At 39.7% G+C, this 27,970-nt stretch overlaps 1 protein-coding gene across 1 annotated transcript; it reads left to right on the top strand.

The window, feature by feature from the left end:
• The first annotated feature begins 22 nt into the window (after positions 1–22).
• LOC135840699 (probable serine/threonine-protein kinase DDB_G0275165) lies at positions 23–27,968 on the top strand. The gene is made up of 3 exons (XM_065357348.1): positions 23–168; positions 3,727–5,274; positions 24,381–27,968. Exons 2-3 carry the CDS (start codon positions 3,738–3,740, stop codon positions 25,106–25,108), a joined length of 2,265 nt encoding a protein of 754 aa, XP_065213420.1. The 5' UTR covers positions 23–168; positions 3,727–3,737; the 3' UTR covers positions 25,109–27,968.
• The last annotated feature ends 2 nt before the right edge of the window (positions 27,969–27,970 follow it).

Below are 27,970 nucleotides of genomic sequence, written 5' to 3'. Positions count from 1 at the left end.
TAGCTACTAGCTCCATCTAAATTGGCGGGAAATCGTTCCAGCTTCGTGAGCGTTCATTGAGTACTCGACTGTGGGCTGTCTGGTGCTGGTGTTGCGCTGCTGTACTGTACAAGGTTGCCCAGACACACAGCTCAGTGAAGAATTGTATATTGTTGTTTATTGTAAAAGGTCAGTTATCGAGAGGAAGTAGGTTATGTGTTGACACGGTCGATATCATTCGAATATTTTAATAATTATTTTAAAATAATTTTATATTCGTGGTGTAATTTCGTATATCGATGAATGTTCGAAAAGTGTTGAAAAAAATATTCGAAGTTCGCGGAAGTTGATGTTTTTCGAACTTTTGTGGATGATTTTGTTGTGCAGTTGGTGATATTTTGTGCATTTGTGGAAATTTTGGTATGTTTTTTCATTTTTATCACTTATCTCCTTCGTGAATTTTAGAAATATATTGGAAAATTTAATATTTCGCGAAAATGTCTAAATTTGTGCTTTGGTGCTTGATAATTGGGATTTTTTTCGTCATTTTTTGAATTATTTATTTCTGTATGTTGAATTCAACTTCTGCTCGAATTGATTGTGGAATTATGAGGCAAAAAATTGCACTTCTGAGCGATTATCAAGTTGCAAAAATTTTGTAATTTTGGAAATTTTCGTAAATTTTGATTTATTTTGCGAGTTCTAGAAAAATTTGTTTTTTGTTCGGTAATTTTTTTCTCCATTAGAATGTTTTGTCCATTTTTATCTATTTTTTGATTTTTTTTCAAGCTTTTTCGGTCATTAAGTAAAATTACTTTTTTTTTTTTTTTTTTTTGGAAAAAAAATAAAGACGAGCCCTGAGTTGTATAGATTAGCTGAGGACATGGGAAAAAATTGATTCTCCTTTGCTGCAAAAATTTGACTCCATGTTCACTTTTCTAATCAGTCGATAGTCTGTCGAATTTGGAAAAAATAATTTTTTGATTCAACATAACTTGCTTTGATGCTGGGAAAATGAGAGATATTCGATCAAAATTTGATGAATTTTTTGGAAACCGATTCTGATTTTCTGAATTTAATTTTGTATGGCAAACAAGTGGTTCAATTTTTTTTAAATCGCAAATTTGTTAGCCTTCAAGAATTTTTTCGCTTTCGATTTAACGATAATTGCATGATTGAGTGAGAAATTGTGTCATTTAGGATGAAAAATTGATTATTTTTGAAATTTTTTATCTGGTTTTTCCATTATTTTTTCTAATTTTGAATAATTATTTCTCAACCATTGGATTAAAATACATCATATGTACCTTGAAATTCCCAAAAAAAACTTCTTAATATTGTGATCAGCCGGTTACTGGAGTGATTAGCATGGTTTGTTCCACCTTCTCTCACACTTTATCATCCCAAATGGGCTCAAATTTTCAACAAAAAAAATGAACATTTCCAGTATTTTTTGCTCTTATGATTTTTTTTAACGAAAAAATATACTTTCTCAACTTCTAAATGGAGCCCCAAGTCTAGATTCTGACCAAATGTCTCAGTTTTGGACCCCCTCCCCTCCCCATTTGAAGAACAGAGTGGTAGGGAAGGAGGAGGGATAACGATCCAGAGACTAATTACTCGACGTCAGATGAAATCAATCATCGGGCTGTGTTGCTAGTTTCATTATAATACGAGATGAATTTTACGTATGTATGTTTTATCATCTGACTGATCTGTTAATTAAATTAATCGGGAAATGCGAAATTCCAATTACTCGAAACGTAGGGAGAGGTACTCGTATTACGCTGGAAAAAATGTTATTCCATTTTGCAGATCGCGTAAATTGATAATACTTATTAATTTAATATGTACATCGAGTCGAAAGGAAAAAGGTACATTTATTCGCACTTCATAGTACTCGTATTTGTACTGGTGATCAAGACCACTCGATGAGAACAAGGATACAGAAGGGGCAAAATATATACATACCTCTACGTCGACGACGAATTCCCACAGTAAAAATTCGATAAAGAAATAAGCATACGTATACCTCCTATAAGTTATGTATTTTATCAAGATGTGAAAATGGGAAAATGAAAGAGAAGTAGAAGATAATTAAAAGCTTGTATTTGTACTAAAAGTACACCTTGATAATATGTTGGAAAAGAATGCATTGAAATGTGTTAAAACATCGATGTAACGAGTTGAGCTGTTGTACATAGGTACGAGAGACGACGATAAATGTGTTTGAAAAATAATGTACGAAGAAAGAGGAAACCGTACAGGTTAAACGTGAAAAAGTAAACGATTCGATTGGGATTTTGTAGGTATAGAATAGAGATAGACTTTAGAGAGCCGGCATGTAGCATGTACGAGCAGGTAAACATGTGCGTTCGCAGGTCTATTTGTGTGCAGGTATTGGTGTGTACTGTGTGTGAGTGTGTAGTGTATTTCAGTGTAGCATAGAGTGGAGTTGGAAAAAAGAGCTCGAAACAGAGACACTGTATGAGAGTGATGGAAGAAACCAGCATATTATAACTCTTCTTGGTTTTATGTATGTATTTCTTTCCTTTTTCCATGGTGTAGCTAAGCTGATGCGTGTAATTGTAAGCTAAAGCGTTTGTAACTCAGTAGGGGACACAGACACGGTGGTACGATGGGAAATTGGGAAGTACAAGGTCGTAGCGGCAGGCGTCGTATGAAAAAAGACGTGCGTATGTGTGCGTATAGATGGTACGATTGTATGTAATACGATGAAACCAAAAAACTGCCATAAGACGTCCTGGTGGGTGGCTGTAGATTCGAATTCGACGAGGCAAGGGTAGAGAGGTGCGAAGTTATGCGTGAATTTAAGTTAAGCTGCGTCGATCGAGTGCCAAAAAAAAAATAGCAGATGAGGAAAAATTGGACCGCGGCGTGAAGTAGGCAGCCCTACGTGCACGTCGTCCCTTACGCGGCTATAGAAAGGAACAAGGCTAGCGAACTTTTTCAAGTTCAGTACATTGTAGTTGCGACGATGTCGACCTTCAACTTGTTCAGAAAGTAATAACCTCTTGGTGAAGCTCTCTAGATGATAAATTTTTTAACGCGCCGCGTGTTCCGAGTCGTTTCTCATTAATATCTTTTGTAAAGAGGTTTTTTTTCTACCTCGTATAGTCGAACCGTAATTATCAGAATTGTCGGCTGTTTGAATATGGACGATGATGAAGGGGAGGATGAGGAGGGGGTAGAGGCGCAGGTGGGACGGGACTAGATGTGCTTCTAGTATATGGTAGACGTCGAACTGTTTTAGGAAACTTGTTTGTTTTAAAAGTGACGAGATCATACATAAAGATGAATCACAGTGTAGGTAATCTATTAAGCTGAGGAAAAAAACGACGTAATTAGTATATGTGTAGCGCGCTTTCGATGTGATTACTTAGCAGAGTAGAAGGATCGCGAGTTGATTTTTTTTCGTATCTTTCTTCATCTCTAAGTTCGTTGACGAGATCACTTTCTCGTAACTGGTTGATGAGATTCGAGACCCGGGCGGGATATGGTCGTCGTAATATTTTATCAATCGAAGACGAAGGCGCTTGTAGATCGTCATAACAATGTATCGGAACTAATCGATGTTATGTGTATCGGTAATAATACGTATACGTAATGTAGTGTATGATAGAGTACATTATTTTTTTAGCTACATATATAGAGATGTTGAAAATACGTGTATTGGCGGCGTTTAGTAACCTGAATGGTATTTTTTTTTCTTTTGGTTGATTACAGAAGAGTTGAAAATGTCTTCACCGATGACCAGTACGATGTGGATGGACGAGAGTGAAATTCCACCTTTGAGCGATTTTGAACCGTCACTAATGACTACGGCGATATGTCCGATGTCCGTATTCGATAAATTCGGTTGGGATAACGATATTCTAGGTCCCGACACCGACGAATTGTTGGACAAGATTTGCATCAAAACCGAACCAGATGAAATGCTGGACGATAAAAGTAACACGGATTTCGGATCATTGAGCTCGATATTTCCCGATTTGATCGACGATACGAAAAACAGCTTTGATGTAGATTCGCTGAAATCGATTCTATCGCCGCTAAAGGATGATTGTAGTTTGAGTATATTCGACGACGATAGTTTCGACGATGTTGTCGTAAAAGAAGAATCGTCGTTGTTCGACGACACATTTAAAAATCTTTCGATGCCGATGTCGATGCCGGTACCGTTACACCAGATTAAAGAAGAAGACCCGTTGGCCACCCCTATCACCGCTACACCGGCCGCAAATCCTACATTAACGGCTGCCGTCGCCGGAATCACCGAAGAGAAAGACGCCACCGTCAGTACCGCCGCGACGACGACCACGACTACCACCACCAGCAGTAGTAGCAGTAGTAGTAACCCCATCACAAATTCGATCATCAGGATACCGGTAAAACGTAGTCCGAATTCGATAAATGCCAATTTTACCACGAAACCTGGCACCACCGGACGTACAGTTAAAGCCGTCGTCGTATGCCCCGATCGGTCGAAAAGTATCGTATGTAACGTCGTACGCAGCTCCAACAGCAAGAGCATCGTTATACAGAAACCAGCTGGCAGAAGTTTGCTGAGTATATACAACTCCGGTAACAACGGATCGCAAAGAAACGAACCCAAATTACCTATCAAAGTCAACGTTATCACACCGAAAGACGCAGCTTTCGCGAAATTCAAACCAGCCGCCGCTGCGCTTAACAACATCAACGCCGCTCTCGTGAAAAGCGAACCGGCCGAAATCACGACGGAAACTACACCGATTTCGACCACCAACCCTATCAACAACCATATTAACACAGACGTTAAAGTCAAAATGGAATACGACGAAATACGACCGGAAACACCGCAAAGTTTGATCGGCTCGGATGAAGAATTCTTTCCATTTTCGTCACCTTCCAAAGCATCGATTAAGAATTTCGATTTCCAAGATAATTTCATGAGGTCGTGTTTGCTAGACGAGGATAACTTGTGCAGCGAATCGTACAAGTGTATGCCTCCGGCCGAAGTTACCGGTCAAGTTCAGCCCTCTATTCCTGATGTTTTTAAATACACACCGAACAGCAGTCCGACCAACAACAGTAGTGACGATACGTTGGATAACTTTTACTCTAAACTTACCCCGAATACCACCAGTCAAAATCAATTTTACAACAAAGCCGCCGCTAACGTCGATCACGACTACGGTTTCACCTGTCGTACGCCTAAAACCAACAGCGTCTTCTGTACCGATAGCTTGGGTATCCAGACTCCGTCTGCCTCCGAACCACCTACCGATTCCGGTAAGTTTCAAAACTCAATGTATACCATTTTTGTTTATAATTTGCATTGCATGCGTTGCGTTGAGTTGGCGGAATATTGGAGAAGTTGAGCTCCTTTCTGTGCTCTTACTTGAGTAATTGAAAGGGTTCGTTCTGAGATGCAAATTTGTTGGAGGAAAATTTTTCTTACGATGTTACCTAGTTAGACAATAGACATACTTGAAGTTTCAATGAGTCATTGGCTGAAATATGGTTGAAATCTTGCGTTCCGCAAATTTAATTCTTCGAGGATCAATTTTTGGTTCGTTCGGCGTAGTACAGGGTGGCTTGTTGTGTTGAAATCTTCTGAAGGGTATATAGTCAAGAGTTTACGCGGATTAGAGTATATTTTACTGAAGGTATCTCTCGACTAATTTTTTCGTATCGTTGGAAAATTCCAGTTTCGTACGTCATCGTAGGGTTATTTTGAGAGAAAAAAAATGAAACGAAGGGTAAAAAAGTCGATAAAATTCCCATACCGTTATACGTACGAGTGTCGTGTAAAAGACAGTTGAAGGGATAAAGAGATGAATTGAAGCTGGTTACGATTGCGCAACAATATACCTCAACGCTTTGAATTTAATCCAGCACGTCTTTGGCCTGTATTAAAAGCTCTCTGAGCAAGGCAGCTGTGACAGCAGCCGCATTCAAAAAGATTTCAAGTCCACGACTGGAACGAACAAAAGAAGATAATCACGTGTTTTCTCGCACGTCGTCGATCCAATCGAAAGGGAAAACGCGGGAAATGCGCGTCCTATTTCAAGGTCACCTCTCTGGTTTCCTCCTCTCAGGACGGGGGGCATGACCAAGGGGGATTCTTACGAAAATACATTTATTTATTACATCTTGTACGTTGGCGAAGATCGCGTGTAATGTTTTGATGAAAATTTTTCGACCTTTTTTTTTCTTCTATTTTTTACTCGTCTCTTTGTGCGACGAAGACGAAGACGATGAGTGGAATATCGAAATCCATCGGTTGATAATAACGAATGAATGGACTCGATGGCAGGGTTGACAGCAGGTTTTGTTTATGGTTTGTTCGTTGACCTTTTCTGCGAGTACGAGAATGAATTAGGACGCGGTGGCAGTGTGTATCAAGGTTGTAATTATTTTAACTTTTCAGACGGTTTTGTTTTGTTTTGATATTGAAAGCGTGCGCGAGTGTTGGTGTGTCTGGCCGACTGTGAGAATTACGTGCACGTTGTAATACACGGGTATTGCTGGGTGTTACGTAAATGTCGTGTAGTACGAGTCACGTGGTGGTTTATAGTTTTCGTATCATACGGTGAATGAATTTTCGTTCGACGGTATTGCCATTGATATTGTGTAACTTATCCTGAAAAATAGTATCGTTTCGATGCCTTTTTTCTTCGTGGGAGAGAAAAGGCCCACGTTTTTCTGCACATTCGCTCGAGAATTCTGTAACGGTTGATTGGTAGGTTTTTTCGATTGTTTTGCCAGTATAAGTAAAGTAAGGGGCGAGTACGCGGTTTTTCAAAAGATCGTAAAAGTGTCAAAGATGACTGGCTTGATTAAGTGGTATTGTACATGGCATATTTTCCAAGTAAAAGGCGCTCGTATTGTATTCGGCAGAAGCTGAATGATGGTCGTCCCTGTTTATGTGGAATTCTCATCTAGGTACTCAGTGGATTTATCGATGTAGTATGTCCGGGCGAAATAGGAAAAAAAAAGGAAGGCGACTCGTATAGAAATATTGGAAATCAAACATGTAGCTCTCAAGTTCTGGTACCTTTCTTTCAGGTAGCGCCGATTCTGTTTACCTGAGATCACGATGGATAGGGTGGTGATCCCCGTGTGACCCGCAGCTATTTCCTCGTACTAGAGGGTAATAATACTAAAAACGAGATTATTATAAGCTCGGCATAGAGAATTTTATGGTTAAAGAATAAACACAACAGGACTGGTTTTTGGGTTAAAAATGGTGGATTTTTAAAAGTGTTTATTCGATATGATGAGGGAAACCTTACCTATACCAATATCGGAGGAATGCTGCGGGTAGTTATTTTGGAGACGTGTAATTCGTAGAAAGGCCTTCTCTTCGGTGTACTCTCGATACATGGTGGTGGCTGGAGTGCTTCAGCAGGAAAAATTGATTATTTTGTGCGCAGTGGAGAGTATTTTTCTCGTCGGAACACGAGCGACGGTTAATGCGGTCGATTAATTAATCTGAGTGATTTGAAAAATTGCCCAAGCTCTCTCGATGAACTGGTTTCTCCCTTTTAATAATATAAAAGTGCATCAATTTAATGAAGCTTTAATTGGTTGGTTTGGCAAGTTGCAGTGTGTAATAGGTGCAATTAACGAGGTGCCAATTTGAAATTACATATTGACATCGAGACGAGACTTTTTTTTCTGTACTGATTGATTGCTGCTTGATGGATGATGACTTTCTGTCAATTAACCAAGTTCATAACCGGAAACGAAGGATTTTTCTCGAGTTCTTATTTAAATGAAAATTGCCCATTGAGAGGTTCTTTGAGGACTTGAAGTGATCCAGGTGGATTGTGAGCAGAGCTGTACTAATTATGAGAGTATTTTGAGATGTCTCGATGAATCAAAAAAGGTTCGAGTAATTTTGATTGGATCATATTCGGTTGGACGATGTGTAACAAAAATCTGAAATTTATTGTATAGTTTCTCCTTTTTTTATCCTCTCAGTTGAATTTGAGGCCATTAAGGTTGTGATTTATGAAATGGAATTTTTTCAAAAATTATGTTCCCCAAATTCTTGATAAATGGCATGAGAACCTAATAAAAAAGCCATGTTAATCGTACGAGTGTAAAATCAATTCAACCAACGACCACTTATCAAATTATCGACTAAAATTTGGCTCGCTTTTTACCCATTCAGTGACTGCTGATACTTTTTACGAGCTATGCTAATTGATTCGGAAAACCAGTTGTTGTGTAGTTCGTCTCACACACATATGCAAAGTTGGCGAATACCATCGTCTTCGTCGTCGTCGGCAACCCGAGCTCGGTTTTAAGCCAGTGTGACGTGCGTATAACATGTATATGTATATCGAATTATGCGAAAATTACAATTTTAATCCGCGCCGCTTTCCGCTGGCGCTTGAATGATGCGCGAAATCGTCAAGGTCGCGAGATGGCAATGGACGCCGAGTCGAGGGGGCCGAGCTTGAGCGGAGACAGGGGAACGCGGTTCAGGTGTTGAAAATTCGATGGTACGCGTCTATATTCGGCGGTGGATCGATCGATGATACGTTTACGTGTGCTGCAGAGAATGCGCGGTAGAATGATGATGATTTTTCTCTTACTCAGCGGTAAGATTTTCGATACTGGTATGACTCACGTATTGTTGTATGTAGATTTGTCTGCGAAGATTAAATCGGGAAATCCTCCAAGATTGATTGCGTTGGCGGCGGACCCGACCGGATTTGAAAAAGATCAAGAGCAGTATACGAGTTTGGAATTGAAAGTAGAAGTGAAGCATATGCGAACCCCTTTGTTTCGCGATTCTGAAGTGTATTGTTGTAAAATGTGAGAGAAGGAAATAGATATGGCAAAAAATTAGGGTGCTGAAAAGAATAATAATAATTTTAGCAGTCGAAATTGACTCGAAATTTCAATATTGTTGCGTTGATTGCGAAATAATAGTACGAGTTTGTGCAGAGACGACGACAACGTCGAGACGTTTATGTTTGCGGTGTTTTTTTTCCTTCTTTGGCTCTTTTTTTTCTTCTTCTCTTTGACTCTTCGTTCAATTTACCTCTTTCATTTCGAGAGGGTTGTTGAATAATAATTGACGTTTTAAAACCGTTATTAATTAATGTGTAAAGTGGCTGCTGTGTCGAGAGTAGGGGTTGCAGAGCTCGAACGAGCATAGTGTTGTTATTCTAATGTGTTGCGCTGCGTTACGCATGATTATGCAGTTTTTCTCTTTATTACTTTTCGAGTGGTTGGCGAGAAGAATAGAGCGTGGTTTTTGTATACTAAGAGGGTTGGTGCGAATGTCGAGTACCTGCACTCGTCGACGAAATGAGGTCAAAATTACGTTTACAAGAAATACGCAGGCAGGGAGCATTTCTGAGAAAATTCGATCGAAAATGTGGTGGTTTTTCGGCGATGTAAAAGAACCAGCAGCAGCAGCAACCACACCGCTGGTCTTGTCAGCGATAGTGTCAAAAACAGTGATTAATTGAGGTGATTTCGGGTTCGGTTGACGATTTGTGTTCGATTTACGTTGTAGACGATTGATATTCTGGGTATAGCTAGATAGGTACCTACTACCTACATAGAAGAACCAAAATTGGGGAAAATTGTAATGTTGGACTTTGAATGCCGTATAGATAAATAATCTCGCATGTTCGTTGACGATATCTTATCTTCGAAGTAGTTTGTCTCGAGACATACCTTACGTGTGTATATTTCGTTTCTCACGTGATAATAAAAATGGAAATGTAGATAAGAAGGCGCGAAACACGCGGACGCGAACTCGAACTCGTAATTTCTTTTTTTCTGGATACCCGATGACATCGTAGGAGGCGAGGTAGAAGAGGAAGATACGACCAAAATATACCCACCAAATGCACGATGCATTCGTTTACAATGTACATATTATTCTACTACCTCTAGCAAGTTATGGGCGCGTTGCATTTGGTAAAAGTTACACATTGTAGAAAGCACATGTGCGCCATACTGCCGAGAATAATTTATCAGTTAATTATAGGTATAATATTTCGTTCTGAGTGTAGTTTTTTCTTCTCTCTAAGGTGGGTTCATTTTTGGCTCAAGAGTGCAGATTGAGTTCTATATGCATCTGAAAGGAAACGAACCTACGCTATTGTAAACGTTGCTAGGTCAATGCTGTGTCGCGTTATTTTTGCAGAGAGAAGAGGAGAGGAGATTGGAAAAAAGGCGCGGATCAGAATTAATTATAAAAGGAAGCCACGATTGATAAATTTTTTTCATCTCATTGCTCCTCCTCGGTGGTGGTTGTACGAAAGGAAATATGTACTACTATAGGCATATTGAATGCGTTTATCCACGCTTCCTACGCCCGCTGTTGTGTTACTTTTACTCGTATATATAGAGATGGAGAACTTTTGTGAGCTTCCTGCTTTCTACAGTATGATTGTGCAGCTTCGCCCCCGCACAAACCGGTGATATGCGATCGCCGATAAGCAGCTAATTAAGCGCCTACCGAGATACAATATCTCTACAGATACATTGTACGTATGGTCGTTGTATGGACTAGTTTCTCGCGCACAACAACATTGTTCTACGTGCTCCAATGTCAAATGTATTACGCGTTATTACGCATAGTGACGCTAAATACCACCGAGTACACTTACGTAGAACGTAACGCCGCATTCGGTAATGATTTTCGATAACTCGATTCTCTGGTTTATCATACGGTGCTAGAGTGCAGTGCAACTTCATGCTGAATAAGTTGAATGATAACGCGACGAGTTTTGAATGAAATCGCTACCGTATCGTTGAATGAATTGTACCCCTTTTGCCCCTGCTGCTGTTCTGTTTGTTGGAATAATTTGTTGTAAGCGATCTTGTTGCGTGTAGAGGTTTAATTGTGAGAAAAATTGGAATTTATTCGCCTGGCTAGACTGGTAGTTGACTTGGTTGTGAGAGGTTTTTTCCCCCTGAGTTTTTTGAGTAGAATTTGGATAGAAAAGTTTCTCGCCCCCTCTTCCCCTCCTGAAGTGTTAATATGGTCTTATTTGGCGAAATCGAGATATTCGAGACTTTCCTTTAATTGATTTTTACCAGTTGACAGAATAATGTTGAACAGTATTTAGCTAGATAAAAGTTGTTTAGTTCAAACAGATGTCACTGTTACTTCACAGCAGGTACGTGGGAAACAGTCCACTGTTTGGCGCTTGGTACTTGATTTCTTCATACGATGAGGAATCTCTACCTTCTTCCAGTCTTTGGACCATTTGCATAGGCTCTTTTTCTGCAGCATCGGTTCTAAACTGACTTATCAGATTTTAATGACCAATTGAAAAAAAAAATTGGAAGTCCTAAAAAAAATTGTTTTTTAGAAGAATGTCATTTACATTTGAGGGAGAGAGGAGGGTGAAATTCGAAAAATTGGGTACCTTAATATTGAGAGCTCAATTTTGAGGGCAAGGGAAAGACCAAACTTGGAAAATTCCGGTCTCATCTTGGAGAATTCCTACCAAAAGTCATCGTTATTTTAATTTTGAGGTTTTGTTGAATCCTTTGGGACTCGCGAATTGTTTGGTTGGCGGATGAAAGGTTTTAGAAGAAAGAATTGAGGCGTTTTTTTTTCTGGCGAATTTGCTATGAATTTTTTGATTCGTTTTTGCCTTACAGCTGATCCGTGTGTTTGAAACGATTTCCCCTTGATTTGAGCTCGAGGAAGAGAAAAATTTTACTAATTAAGAGATACACGTCATCGACGTAATTACGCTCGTATCGAGTGCGATTAGTTTTCACCCTTCTCCTCCTCCTCCTTCCTCCCTGTAGAGGTATTCTCGGCTGACGCAATATAATCTGATACAGGTTATGAAACTTGGTATGCGTAGCATATGGATTATAGTTGGGTATGCAGATGTACACGTATGTGTATATTGTATGTACGTATATGTTGATGAATGGTGAAAATAAATAGCCTAGCGGAATTCTCGAAGGGTAAGGAGGGGGTGGAGGCTGAAGGCGGTGGCGGCGGGAATACCATAAAACACATCTTATTAGACCGAGAGTAAAGTTGTTGGTTCAAACGTACACAAGCAGCAGCGAGAGGTGAAAATATGAAAGTCCATTTGCGATATGATGAACGAGAACTATCTCTAGTGTGTTACAGATAAAATACCAAAGAATATAGTTAAGGACACAAGTTGATATGTTTACGGAATTGATTACACGCGTATATGGAGCAAACGAGGTAATGCCCCGAGGAAGAGAGATTACAATGGGAACGATGTATACGTATAATGCCAGATTGTAAGGTCCGTATTGGAGAAATAACAACCTTTTTTTTTTTTTGAAAATATTTTTTTCTTATCGGACTATGTATGGATGGTGTGTACAAAAGGGAGATTTTTTTGCCAAAAGAAGGGCGGTTATGGATCGGACAGGTATTCATGTCTAGACTAGGGTTACGATAATACGTCGTTTATTTGGGGTGTGTGTGTGTCTGCGTGTAGTAAAAATTATACGTCGGGGTCGACGTCGTAGTCGTCGTCGTCGTCGTCGGGAAAAAAGCAATGAAAAAAGGGGGTCGCTGGTCGGGCATCTGTGCTATACAATAGATCTAGGAGCGAATAATTACGCATAGTGTCGCAATTCCTTTTTAGTCTATGTGTATGTGAAATGGTATAATGTGGTACTTGTCGGAAACGAGATCAAGTTAGCATTCGGCGTGAAAACGGTTAGGGAGAGTGAGTGAGAGAAAAATGTCTCGACGTGTTAGATGGTATAGCGAAGAAGAAAAAAAAAATTGAAAGGGGAAATGTCGCATAATGTACCGGGTGCCCCGACCCAGCCCTTGTCGCGATTCGGACCTTAGGACGCGATCATGTCCAGGGAGGAGTACGAGGAGAATGAAAGAAAGACGCGGCGCATTTGGCATTTTAGCATTGTAGATCAGTAGGTCGGACAATGGCGGCAGCCGGCGTCTCGTAGGCTGACGATGGTAATGAGATTCGATGATCGAAATGATCGTGGCGCGGTTTTTTTCTCTCTCTCTCTTCCCTTTCCTGTCGCTGGTTGTGTATCTTGTAGTGGTCGTGGTTTCGGCGTGATCTTAGAGAGAAGGCACACGCGATACTGCGAATGAGAGAGGTGGAGCGAGAAAGAGACAGAGACGTTCACAATAAACCGTTGTTTAAGAGAGTACATTGTTCGCCCCCGCAATAGCCTTTTGCGTGGTTTAGCTATGCCGACTATCCGGTGTACTTGCATACTGCAACAATCGAACCGGTTGCTGGTCGTGGACGAGAACGAGTGTACCGTTGATCGTCGTGGTCTCTTGGTCGGTGGTGCAGATTTTTTCATTCGCTTTTCACCAACGTCAAACTGGTTTGGTGTTTTTTTCCCCCTTTTCTTCATCGACTACCTAAAAGTATAGCGGCGCGAACGAACTGGTTGCCAGTATTTATGGGTTTCTTGGAATTGGGTCTTTGATATTTTTTTTTTTTTTAGGCAGATCTTTTCTTTTCGTGGGCACTGTGTTCCTTGGAAAAGGATAGAATAACAAAGTTATTGTTGGAATTGTATGTATATGGTTCATATGCTATAGACGAGGAATGATTTATTGACTTGGCTTTTGAATGGTCTTTTTGTACAAGGTACTGTTGTTTTGGGTGAGATGATGGTTTTTTTTTCTATTCTCATTTCCCATTGTAAATTTTTCCTACTATTTGGCCTGTATTGTTTGTGTATATTTCGATTTACGATCGCTTAAGTGTAGTTTTGTTCTCTACGAAAACGATTGTATTGTGGTAGGATTACATTAATGGAGAAAAAATGAAGGAAACATTGTAGCTGCTGGGTCAACGTATAAGGCAGTCGATACAACCTCGGAACGTGTAATGATATTTTTCTGATTCTGGAGTCTGTGAAAAGCACGTCTCGTCGAAAATCCAATTTCGCTATTTATTTTTCCTTATCTTCGATATGGGTTCAATAAGGATACGTGACGCTCGACGTTACCAAAGGCCTTGTAGGTCTACAAGGGGGCGGGGGAAAGAAGAGAAAATCAATCGCGAGATAAATTTTTTTGCGCGTAAATTTTTTGAGCGCTTATCGCGAAGCCAATTGAGTATCGAATACGCGTACCCACCACCACGTACGTATTATTTGGTACTCATTATTTTCGTTGTTTTTTTCGTATATTACTACGTCGCCATCGTGGTCGTTGTCTGAGTGAGCCTAAGCTACATACTTGGGTACGTTATCGCGAACCATATTTGTGTAATCGGGTTTTTAAAAATGCGATACAAGAGGTCCCGCGGTAGGCTGAGTATTTAGTACAAGTAGGATTTTTTTCCCGCCGAGTGATACGGCTTAGTTGGCTAGATTTCGAGAATTTCAGACTACTTTTTTGCGCGATAGCGACACGAAATGCTAAAATAGCGGCGCAAAAAATAAGTATAACTAGTCTAAGTAGCACGAAACATTGCTAAGAACCGGGCGTAGTACTGTTTATGGTATCGAGAGCTATTCCAATGAGTGATTCGTTAATGGAGAAAAAATTCTCCGTGATTAGGTTTTTTTTTTCTTTTACGCGAACAGGAATGGAAAATGCGCAATTAATTCGAATGACTGTTGATATATTGATTTAGGAAAGTCGTCGACGTCGTCGATTTGGTCGGGTCGAGTTTGGTCATGATATCGTCAGGTGCATTCGAGAGAGCAGATGTCGATGGAATGCGATTGAGTCGTGGGTTGAATATTGCTTGGAGACGTTCGAAGGTGTGGAAAAGGTAGATTTTTGAAGGAAGGTGAGGAAGTTGCAAAGGTTCCGTTATGATGTGTACGTAGATTTCGATGTGTTTTTGGTGGAAGAAGAAATTTTGAAAATGTTGAGCGAGACAGATTCTAGTTTTTGAAACAGAGGTCAGTTGCGAATGAAGTGAGCTGTTTGGGGATTCTTTTTTTCTAGAATTAGAATTGGCTAAATTCGACGCTGTCGCAGTATTTGCATAATTCCCTATTGGTCGCACTCGTGTAACGTATTCAGTACGACGAAAATGATAAATAGGGCTATGCATGTTACACTTCGGGTACCCCATAGAAGAAAATCGCAGTTCTAATTTCTCACGCGGTTGCAGCCTTCGTGCATAGCAAAAATAATAGCAGGTTATTTCGCGAATAACTCGACGAGTTACCCCCGCGTAGAACGACCGAAGTGAAGGAAAAAAACTCAACCCAGAGTTATTATTTGGTACAATGAAGAGCTTGAAATGGCCCATGGCATCGTATTTGTAATAGGGAAGGAAGAAGAAACGTAGGACTAAAAATATCGAAAAACGCATACTACAAGTAGAACCATCCTCCTGTATTACTCTATCTCTGTCTACCTCTCTCTCTATACATACATAGAACACTCGCACATATGTATTGTCATGTTGGCTGGTGCGCGAAAAATTCATTGTTATTGCAGGTGGCCCAACAAGTATAGGTGGTTCCGTATTAAATTGGAATAGAACGGAGTATCCTGTCGTGTGAGGTTTTTGTAGTGAGTAAAAATAGAGATGATGGATTCTACCGTGTTGTAACTCTCCGTTGGGTAGGATAGCTTAGGTAGATAGGTTCAAACTCGGCTGAAAATACTGCTCGTTTATCCTAGCGTATGTGATGCAGGCTTTTGTTATACTATGAAACGATGTGTATGAGGTATTGAGAGGACAGGGTGAGAGCTGAGAGAGATAGAGGTGGTAAAAAAGAAGAGGAAACTTTTGAGTATAAAGTGTACAGATAAGGACCAAGTGAACCGGATGCTCTAGAACCGCAACCGCCGCCGCTTCGTAGACCACCCAAATGATTATAGTGTATTTTGTTAAAGTGTTAATTGTTTTCGAAAAGTGACGAAGAAAAAAAAGGAAGAGAGGAAGCTCTCCTTTGACGAAATGTCGAATTACCGCTGCTGCTAAGGAGATGTTTATTTCGGATTCGTTGGGTTGGCTCGTAAAAGAGCTTACGAAAGGATTAGTTTATTATCGTTTTCGTTTTTTTTTCCATCGTGCGCTCTTGGAAATTATCAATTTAGGTAGTCGGTGAATACCGAGAACTTGATAGTAAATAGTCGAGTGTCGAGTCGAGTACCAATCTGGATGGGTTGTTTATGAATGAATGTATTGTTTTGTAGTATGGAGTGATAAAAAAGGGGGGTATACATTGTCAACGCACGTGGAAAGCAGAGAGAAGCTGTTCCAAATATAGAATGAAAAATGAGTAAAGGGAAAGAAAGTGATTAGGACTCGTCGTTATGAGATGGTTTCGAGTACATATTAGAAAGAGTTAGGTGAAGAGTAGGGGGGTGGGGGGCTAGGTTCGGGTTAATGATGAGCAGTATCTAATAGATAGTTCGATGGGGAGTTTTATGGACGTGTTTCGAATTCCCGCTGCCATCGAGTGAAAGATAGCGTGCGAATAATCGAATGCTCGGATGATTTAGAGTCTGGAAGCGGCGCTGAGGGTGTTGCGATGAGATATTTTAATGCTGCTGAGGAGGTACCCGTTGGTCGTTGTGTATGGAAAGCGATGCTGCGTGAAACAAGCAGAGAGAAGAGACTGTGGCGAAGAAGCGAAGCAAGGCAAAGCACGATACTTTCACGCCGTCTGAGAATTTGCGAAAAATTTTTTACGACTACGTCAGCGTGTGTATTTTGTTGTCGACCTTGGAGCGGTTAAAGTAAAGCTGGCTGCTGAGCTCGTCGTAAAACATTATCTCGATTCTTGGTCTAACTCTATTCGATGCTGCTGGTCGTCGGAGTCGGAGCAGCGGCCGCCGAAAAAGATGCAGACGCAGAAAGACGTTTGCCGAGGAGGTTTCGCTGCGCCAAATCGGCCAAATACCGCACACACAGACGCTGGCTCGTTCGCTTTTTACGGTACCGCGACCATGAAGCGGTTTTTTTCGGACTGCCCTTTTTCGCGAGCGACGCGACGACCTAAACTGGTTTTGGCTGCATTTGGAAATGTATGTATTGTGGGTCAGCATCGTGATGAATTTTGCTATAACTGGAGTGCAGAATGACAAAGACCGAGGAGATGTATATGGGATTGTTTTTCGACGACAACGTCCCGGGTGTTTGAATACAGAAACAACTCTAGATCTATGAGTAGATGGTTCGGAAACTGAAAATTTGATTTTGAAGGGACTGCGATGGTGAAAATTCTGGGAAAAGAAGATTTTTTGATATAAGATGATTCTGACTCTATTTTATGGAACACCCTGTATTCTTATTTGGACGACAAATTGAATGCATGTATGTGTATCAGGGTCGAGTGTGCTGTACATAGCTCACGTTCAGCCCCTCAGGCTACAGACGCGTGCAAATGTCGTAGAATTGCGAAGCTTATGTCAATGCAGATGATAGCATCGATGAATATTGAGAGGTAGGAAGACGTATGTACGTTTCGAACTGGAAATGAAATAGAATTTGTCCTACGAACGATGGAGTTTTGGAATTAGGTTTTCTTCTCTCGTACGAACGAAGTACAGAAAGGATGGAAGTTTGACTGGACTGGCTGACTGGTGCAGGGACCAGGGACTATTGGGAGCGGCGAGTCGAATGCAGCCGTGAAAATGACAGGGCTCGTACGTATCGTCGTATTACGTAATACAATGTAATAGACTTTCACGTAAGTACGATCAGTGGGCATTTATGCGGAGGGGGGAGGCGAGAGGAGACAGCGACGGTTCTGCCCTACTCGTCGCTCAGTCTGTACGTGGACGTTGCCTAGGTTACCAGCCGATAGGGAATTTTCCGCCGCTGGGCGCTCGTAACATGTGAAATTTTCTCATTTTGTGGGTCGGGGTTCGGCTTTTTTTTTGGCGGGAGTACGCGATGGTGCGTTTTTCGTCAGCGTCACCGTCTTCTTGTCGGGAGTTCCGCGTACCCGCGTACTCGGACGGACGAATCGATCGAACTCGAAAGCTGCGTTGCGTACGCAGAATTGCGTGAATGGCTGAGAGGTACCTCTACTCACGTGTATGGAGTGTCGGAATGCGTATTATACGAGACGAGGACTACAGATTGCTCAAGCTGAGGCAATGCGACGATGGCAATGAAAGTATCGAGCGACGAAGGTTTAGGTATTAGCCTTTTTTTTTTTTGGCGGTAACGATAGTGAAATTACCTCCGCAATCCGCCCTCCTGCCCTTGGCGATCGGTGCCTGCGAAAATTTTGGCGCGAAATTACATTCCATCCTGTCGATACGACCAAGTTTCCCGTTCGCGTCCGGCAGCGTGCCTTATCTCGTGAGAAAATTCTTTGCTCGATAAGAGCTTTTTTTTCATCGGTCGAGTCTGGCTGGTCACACCGCCGTAGCGATAGAGTCTCAGATGAGAGATGAGTATTATCGCCCGATTGTATCGATAATATACGTATTTCATTCTGTAATTGCGAGTCTCTCGTTCATTAATACGCTGAATACTATTACTACTACTACTACGATGATGACGACGACGACAACGTGCGCACTCGCACTCACTTATTGGCAACGAAGCGGACCGGTTAAGAGTGCAATGCCTTTTGGTCATCTCTCGGTATGTGCGTGATAAGATATTGAAAATCTCAAGGTCAGCGTCTAAGTAAATGTGTACCGAGAATTATGACGTATGCGAGAGTAAGAGGGGTGAATATGGGTGTGTGCGTAGTATGTCGGTTCGTGCACGAACGCGCACGCGCGAGTCAGGTGTATTAATGAAGTACATTAAGGTACAGCATATAGGCATACTTCGAAGTACATACGCGAACTTCACACTTTTTATCACAAATATTTGCCTAGTTTGCTTACCCCTTGCTTTTTCGCTTGGCTGGCGCGAAACAGCTAATTAGAGTGGCTAATTGGGTAACTGGAGTTGCAGGGAGAAGGTTTTGTGAATAATGAGTTGATTTTTTATCGAGGACTGGCGCCAGTTCAGTCGATGTCCGATCTAAGAATAGTTGTACTCAAATTTTCTATCCTCAACTTGAACTTTGTCATCGTGATGATGAGTCTCTAAAGTACATAGATCAGGATTGTTGAAGATTTTAGTCGTTCTTGGAAAAATCAAAAAGCAATGAAGCAATTTGGCTGGCAGGTGTGAGCTTTGAGGAATTTTCTAAAAACCATGCTCTGCTACCATTTTGGGGGGTAGAAATGTAAAATTTATAACCACTTTGTAGAACTGTCTGAAAACCACGCTCTGCTACCATTTTGAAAAATCCAAGTTTCAAGTTCGTGGCCATGTAGTTGTGGGAATCTTGTGCTGACCTGACCCTGAAAAAATGTTGGATAACCCTTGGAAATCGAATTCCAAATGAATGAAGTCAGTTTTTTAGCTTTCCAAGTTGACAGTTTGTACCCCATTTGACCCGAAAATATGCCAAAAAATATCCTGCAAACTAGTAAACCTGAAATATTGTATCGATTATCAGATATCATCTGTAGAATACCAACTTCCATCGCTGGGAACATTAGGATTTTATGGGATAACTTCGATTCTGTAAAAACAGCTTCCTTTCTTACTAATTAATCTGCCTCCATCTCCTTCTTGATGTGAAATTTACTGTTCACGATCTTGTTACGATTTCTACTAAAAAAAAAAAGTAACACCCATTCTCTGATGTAACGGCATAAAAGTGAGAGAGAGAAAAGAGTGGTTACTGGAACACAAGAGAGACGGACGCGGAAGAAGTGAAAAAGTATGCAAATCTATGTCACTGTGACGACCGGACGTGTTAACGTGTTTTTCGGCTGCTCGGCTGGTTGAGAAAAAAGGCGCGAAAATTTAGGCAGGCATCGTGGTAGTTGTCTTGGTATAGTCGTAGTAGGTACGTAGTTACATTAGATGGCTTCATAATCGCAGAACAAGCAGCTGAAGAAAATCGAAATAGCGAACGTGAAATTTTATTGGCGGGAAGCTACATAGATGGTAACACTGCTTGTAAGCTCGAGCGAACGCGCCTGGCGCAGAAAGTAGCGTGTATACAGGGACGAGTGGAAAACGTACCGGGAAAATGAAAATGAGCGGGAAAACGAAGGATAGGTCGATGGAAAAAAGGCGCGAAACCGAAGCCTGCGCGAGCTCTACGTGGTGGCGGCGGCGGTGGTGAGCGGAGCTCGGCAGCCGGCATGAAAATCGAGCCTTACGTCACGTGGTCGTCGTATATTATAAGGCGAGCGGCGGAGTGGAGGAGTAGCCGGCAGCGGAGGCAACGTGTAGCCTTGACGCTGTCTTGAATTTCCAGCGTTCTCGGCGGCCGATTCGTCGCCGTCGGAGGACCGGTAGCGAGCGGAGGTACCTCCGCGACCTGCCGGCCGCCCAAGCCTCATCGTCGCGTCGCAGCCGCAGCGGACGCCGCCGCGTCGTACGGTTACCTCGCTCGCGTCTCGCGTCGTCCCCCTTACGGTGAATTATTCCGTGAAATGTCCTCGTCATCGGTCATTGCCATTGACCTTGACGCCTTGACGAGCGTATTGTATTCCTTCTGAGTTGTCCCGCGATGCGGTTACCCCGTGAAATTGTTAATTTAAACTCCTCCGCGAAAATACACGTACGTACGCGCGCGCGCCCGTCGCGTCTCGCTCGGTACGGAAAAACAATTTTAACTCGTCGAGGGAAATTAACCGATGCGAGAAGGGTGGTTGGGAGGCGAGGCAAAGTAGGGGATGCCTGATGCCTCCTGCCTGCTGCCTGGTGCGTTCAATTACTACATTGCGTAGTTTTGCGTAATCTTCGCTATTAGTACACATTTTTAGCTTATGTAGGTAAATTTTTTTTTTTTGGAATTATGTTACTGTGTTGCGATGAGTAATTTTTATTAGGTATACGTTTACCTGGTTTGGCGCTAGTATGACCGGTGTTTTTATTTAGCCCGCTTACTAACGGGAATTCGTCGACATCGTCATTCTTGTAGACACCAAATTGAAACCAAAAGTGTTTCTTTTTTTTCACGCAGAAATTAAAAATGATACCCGCTGGGCCAGCCGAGATAACCACATAAACCATATGGTGTCGATTAAGATAACATGAGGGGTTTTTTAGTGAATTTTTTCCCATATTAAGTGTAAGGTTTATGTTATTAGAGTGTAAAGGAACCTTTGTGGTACATTGATATCTGATCTTTTAAACATTTCCTTCTTTCATTTTTTTTTTTTAACGATGAAGTTTTTATATTTTTCGATAATTTTGTATCGCTTTTTTTATACATAAATGGTTAGAATATGGGCTATATAAATGTTGGGAATTATTTTTTTTTTTCCGAGTAATTTGTACTCTTGGGTAATGATAGCGAGGATTTTTACGATATTGTAGGTACATTTTTATGTGAATGATTTCAGCCGGTTTCGATCATCTTTTTATTAGGATACTATTTCATTACCGTCGTTCACCTTTTTCTCGTCGAAGCTCGCAGTATTTTTATCATGTTGGTTCGTCGCGTCGCATCCCTCGTTTAGTTTTCTTTTCTTCGCTGATTGAAGTTTTCCAGCGTGTTTTGTTCTAGTCGAAAAGTTGGAGAAAATCAAGATAGATGAAAGGAAGCGTACCTACTCGAAATGGTTGTATTATGAAGAAATAATGAACGAGAGGTTTTTCTCTCCCTTTACTTTATCGGGATGTTTCGATGCTTGATTGCGTGTCTCCTTTATCTTTTCGTAGTTTTCATTATCGAACGGGAAATACGTTTGGTATGCTTTGCTAGTTCCTCTTTCCGTACTGCCACGTCGAATTAGTCTTCACTTTTTTTTCTTTTTTTTTTTTTTTTTTTTTGGACACGATATTGAAATTGAATTGCTAAGTTTGGATGAGTCGAGAAATTTTAGGAGTTTTGGTCTAGGAATATGCATTTTTCGGTTATATCGAATTGAATATATTAAATTTGAGTGAAATTTGACGAATTATCCCTCTTACTACATAATTTTAGTCGACTGAGCTGGGGTTTTGTTGATTTTTTGGTATTTGATGTACAAACATTGTAAGCAATCTCTTGTTTTCAATTCACCATCGAACTCGTCGGGTTTTTCGGTTTATCTTATTACGATACGATGAATTACGTAGATACTTGCCCGATTGCCTGCGTATATCATAAACGAGTCGAGATTAGACGATGATTATCTTATAATACCTCGTACGAATTTTTTTCCAACACCACATGACCGGCGTACAAACCTGTTTGCTGGACGAGCGAACATGTACATGTTTGACGGTGGCTTGGCTGTGCCTGTGCCTGTGCCAGCGACAACGTTGAAAATACATGTGGTGGTGGTGGTAGCGCATCATGTGCATGCGATGGTATGTTAAAATGATCATCGGCCGCATCGGACAAGATTCGAGTTGAATTAATGATATTTTCGCGCGGTTTTTCTATCGCCTAATTCGTCAAATTTTTTCACATTTGCGAGGAATTTTTATCGGAGCAGGTGGTCGTAAAGAGTGACCATTCGAATTTATCGCTAGACTTTCGATCAAATTACTCAACTAGCTCTTATCTCTAGTACTTGGCGTGTATTTCGAAGGGGATAGGGAATTTTTTTATTCTCATCGTTTATTAAACTCTCGACTTAGAAGAGAGTCGGGCGACGCGACGTGAAGATACGGTGTGTGCGAGGAAAAGAGCCGAGGAAGAGGAAAAGTTGTTAGCCAGAAGAGACGATCGGCGAGGTAGCGGAGGAGGTGATTTGGTTAATATGTGCGAGCGTACAAGTGTACACGTTTATCATGCCCGACGGTGTTGGTCGTCGTCGTCATTGCCGAAAAGTTGAATTCGTAAGTGGCTTGTTATTTTGGGTGTGTAGTGTACTATGTAGATGTACAACACTGAAAGACGATCGACGAGTGGTGGCAGGCGCATACGTGTAGACTTTGACTCTATTCAAGGCTATATGTTTACATATATGTATATAAGTTACGTTTAGCAGTAATGCTTATCATATCACTTGGCAGAGATATCGAATAGTTTGAGAATTGCATTGTAGAAGGGTAAGGTGAGAAAGAGATGGTTCTTGTGTGTACATTGTAGGTACATGGTAACTACGATGGGTGGAATTTTTTTGTTGCAAATGTTGTACGTATCTAAGTGAGCTTAAATGGTGTGTTTAGGGCTCGAAATGACGATTTTTGAGAAGATTTCCATGTGAAAGCCACGCTCTGCTACCATATCGAAAGATCCAAATTCAAAATTCGTGGTCTCGTGATTCAATATGCAATTTTTTCAATGAGCTGACTGAAAACCACGCTCTGCTACCATTTCGCGATCTTTTCCCAAATTTTGACCATTTTAAATACTTTTTTCGTGCTTTGATCAAAGTTGATGAATACTTTTCAATGAGCTGACTGAAAACCACGCTCTGCTACCATCTTGCAATTTTTTTCCAAATTTCAACCATTTTAAATCATTTTTTCGTGTTTTGAACAAATTTGATAAATAATGTAAGTAAAATGTGGCATTTGATGGTGTTCCAACTTTCGAGCATTAAATTCCCTCTTGTGTTCTTTTTCGGTTCAATTTTCGAAATGAATTACTCGAAATCCTATCCACTTACTCGCGTTAACGAGCAAGCCGGCGTTGTAAAGCTTTCGAAAGCGAACTGGAAAATTGGTGAAAAACGGCGTGCATTTTTGGCGCGCTTTTTATCAGGGTGTGGCATGTGGGATCGGCGAAATACCGGTGGCTGGCGCTAGCGTAGCCTTACAGTGATGCAAAAAGTCAGATGAAGAAAAGCGAAGGGTGGTGAAAAAACGCGTCGGTTTACGAAGACGTCGACGTCGACGACGACGACCAGCGAAAAATGGATCGATAGGTTTACGGTAGTAAAGCACACGGACACGCCGGTACCGCTTCTGTGGCCAAATGCTCGTATTACTCAGCGTCGGGGTGGTTTCTGCCGGTGGTATGTTTGTGTGCATGTAGTGGTATTAGCGTTTAAAAGACGCCGCCGTTAAAGGCAGCGATGACGGGCGAGAGAAAGTACGTAGTGTGTGTATCGTAATGGGATTTGTGAACGAAGACCTTTTACCCAGACAGGATGGGGTTGTCAATTCGAGGGCAATGTACTAGTAAGGGGGTGTAGAGGTGTGCACCGAGTTCAAAGTCCTTTAACGCGCCGCGTCTGCATTGGAATTCTCTACGTGTACCTCGAGCGCTTTTCCTATGTACGCTTTTTTTTTCTTCTTCGAGTTCTTTTCCCGTTGATTTTGCCCCATAAGACGACGACGACGACGGTGACGAGTCGAAAGAAGAAAGTCGACGCTTTCTTTCGACTCGGTCTCGGGTGTGGTTCGAAATGAGTCGCGTCGGGGCGAACGAACAAACGCTCTGTAGATGGTAGAAAAATGAAACGAACTGAATTTGTATAGGAACCAAATGACTATTTCGGGTTTTCCGTTTTGTTTTTGTGTTTACAGACGAAGACGATGATGTGAATCTACTGAGCGATTCAACTCTGTTGAACGATTACGAGTGTGACGAATTGGATCGCGAACAAAAAGAATACTTCGAGCAACTCAAACGTCAGCTGAAGATGGCCGAATTGGTGACCAAGCATCGCGATAAAGATACAACCAAGATAAAAACGACCGTAGGCAGCGGCGTAAAAGAGCGGAAAATGCTAGCTCGAAATCGGAAGCGGAAGTCGCCCTATTCGAAGGATAAATCGAACAGCGATCATCACCATCATCATAGCGATACGAAAATCAAAATATCGTTGACATCGGCCAAAACCAACGGCGCCGCTGATTCTACGAAATTCTCATCGTCGGCCATCTCGACTACCGGTTTGTTAAAAGTACGTTTACCAGCGAAAGATTCGAGCGCGCCAAAAAGAAGAAAAACTAGTTCCGGCGGACGTGTATTTTCGCCGTCCGAAAGACATCTACATAATACCAACGAGCAAGTTCGACGAATCGAAATGCGTCAATCGTTCGAAGAGCTCAGACGTCTCATACCTAAACTTTACGATAAACCCAGAGCGCCCAAAGTTTCGATATTACAAGAAGCTAAATCGTATTGCGACGAATTGTTCCGTAACGATTGTAACATACAGTCTCAATTGGCCGCCATGAAATTACAACAAGAAAGACTTAGAAGCACGTTGTCGCAGTTGAGAAGAAGTATAGCAGCGTCCAGATATTAAGTGTTATTATAATGTAATTTTATTGGAGAGTAATGTCATTCAGAAGAGAGGAAAACTACGTTTTTGTCACTGTATTTTGTTTTTTTCTCTTCTTTTTAATTTTTACTTTTTTTTTTGGTCTTTTCCTCCTCATGTGTTTTTTTTCTTTCTATTTTCGTATATGTACTACGTATTTTTGTTATTTGTTCTCGTAAGACTGTTTTAAGCTCAATTTTTTTTCTTTTCTTTTTTTTTGTTTTTTTCTCCCTGTTTATCGTATTTCACAGACGGTATCTTCAATCAAGTTAATTTATTATAATCCATATTCTCGAGTTCGTCTCTAGAATAGTACGCACACTCTGTTTCTTATTTTCTTTCGTGTATTTGTACTTCTAGTCCGAAAAATACCACCTTAAAAAGTCGACGAGGGATAATTCTCATCGTCTGCTTTTTTGGTTACTTATTTTTTATTTTATTCTCCCTTTCGGAACATACTAATTTATTACGATAGATAGAAAACAATACAAAAAAAAAACGAGTAAGTCGGAACATAACGAGTTTAAATACCATACATAATGCAGTGTTCAAGTATACATTGATATTTTTTTAAGGTTTAATATTATATGAAATTATTATATTAAATTAAGGTAGCGCTGTTTGTGATATTAATGTAAGTCTTCCACAGCCAGTAACGTGAATTTACAATTATTTTTACAATTTTCACGTTATTTTTAACGTGGAAATTTTTTTTTACATTTCTTACGTACCTGAACGCTATATTATATATATATTTTTTTAATCTTTATGTAAGCGGATATTATTATATTTTTATTCGTATGTTATTGAAAAAAAAAAGTTATTTTTATTCGATTATATTTTTTTCCCATCGAAAACGATGATGGAAATAACGAGAACGTGTTTTTTTTGTTTGACTTTTACTCTGGAAATTATTAATATTCGATATTGTAAATACCTTTATCTATCTATTCGAAGATCTAGATTTATTTTTTGCGAATTTTTTTTCTGTCTTTTTAAGCGTAATTTTATTCTACGAGTGCGAAATTTTTTTTGAAAATTTTCGATCGCGAATTCATCTTGATCGATTTTTGACGAACTTTCTTAAAAATTTTAAATAGAATTGGAAAATTTTTTATCAACGTCGATAAATTTATTTTAAGAAGATATCGTTTGTGAAATTTTTTTTTGAGCCTGCTATTGGAGATTACGATGTAGTTTATTAGTTGTTTATCCGCTGTGATGAGATGCTTCTTTAGGTATTTTCTTTTATGAAGTGCGTTGACCTATAATAAACCTATACTGTGATGTACAAAAGATGAATAATTTAATTCAACAGTGCATATGCGAACGTTCGAGTCGTCATTTGTATATAACATTTTGATTTATCGTACTATTATTCTATTTCGGTAGAACTATCTAGTACTATTTTTATTTTGTAAATTTATAGTCCAGTGTACCTCAAGTATAATTTTTTGTTTAAATTTTTATTTTTCTTCGTTACATTTTATTTTCATTTATTCTTTTTTTTTCTTTTTGTTTTACTTTTTTTTTCTTTATGATAAACTGTACAATGCGAGTCTGTGTTCACAATATTGAGATGTAGGTAGTTTTTTTTAATTTTTTTTTTCTTTCGTTTCATCGATAATATTTCTTATACTTTTTAGGATTATAACAGTTGATCATTATTTTTTTCTTTGGATTAACGATTTTAATTTTATACTATGAAATAATATTATTACAAGTCTACGTTTACGATATAGATTTAAAAAGAAATATACAACGCTTTAATGTACCAGTTTTTTGTTCATCTTTTATTATTTTTTTTTTTTACGTATAAATTGGAATTATTGTTTTTTCATTTTTTTTCATTCGTGTTTTGGTGACAAACTAGGGACTGTAATAACTTCCGAGGAGTGTGAAGAGTAAATGAATAATATTTCTCAGAGAGTGAATAAATTGTTCGAAGGAGAATAAGTGACGAAGAGAATGAATAATATGTTTACGAAGAGACTATTACGAAATTTATTATTTTTTTTGGGTAATATTGAGTTCTTTTTTTTACAATTCCGTAAAATCAGTTACCAATAAACGCTTTACTATTTGCTAGGTTTTTATAACGTGTATATTAATTTTTATTATGATACCTAATTTTTAATCGATATCATTTTCTTTTTTCTTTTTTTTTTTTTTTAGTATGCGTGTAACCTTTTTGGAATTTTTTTTTACTAATGTTATTTTTTCTACGAATTCACTGGTTCCCATCCCCTGTTTTGGTAATTGATGAAAACGAAATAATGTGAGGAAGTCGATTTTTTATAACAGTAGTCTGTTATATTGTATAAGGCAAAGTTTGTAATTATGACTGGCACTTTTTAAATGTTTTCGTTGTTTTCATTAATGATTATCCATGATCATGGATTTAAATGTACATTGGTGCCATTTTTGTTTTTGTTCTTTTTTTTTGTATCTTTCAAAAGCTGATAACTTGCATTTTTTTCTATATTTTTTGTTTTTTCTTTTCTTTTTTTCCTAAGTTAAAATCTTGTATATATCTCATTTTTGACTTAACTAATCATGTTTAAATCCTTATTAGTTTTTTATTTTGCTATATAATGTTTCATTTATAACTTATTAGTTTTTTTTTTTCTTTGTACATATATACTTTTTTGTACGTTTTATTTTTAGTTTTTAAGTCGAAGTTTTTGTTTTTTTCGTTTCTTTTTTCTTTCTTTTTTTTCATACTGTTTACGTTATAGAACACAACAAGGGTTTTTATATTATACTATTATAATGAAAAAAAGACAAAAAAAATTGTAAAATGTGAAAAAGAAGAAAAAAATTAAATACATTGCCTTTAACGGGATC

Source organism: Planococcus citri, chromosome 3 (assembly GCF_950023065.1).
Source record: "Planococcus citri chromosome 3, ihPlaCitr1.1, whole genome shotgun sequence".
In the NCBI taxonomy this organism is placed as follows: Eukaryota; Metazoa; Arthropoda; class Insecta; order Hemiptera; family Pseudococcidae; genus Planococcus; species Planococcus citri.
This window is presented reverse-complemented; position numbering and strand designations above follow the sequence as displayed.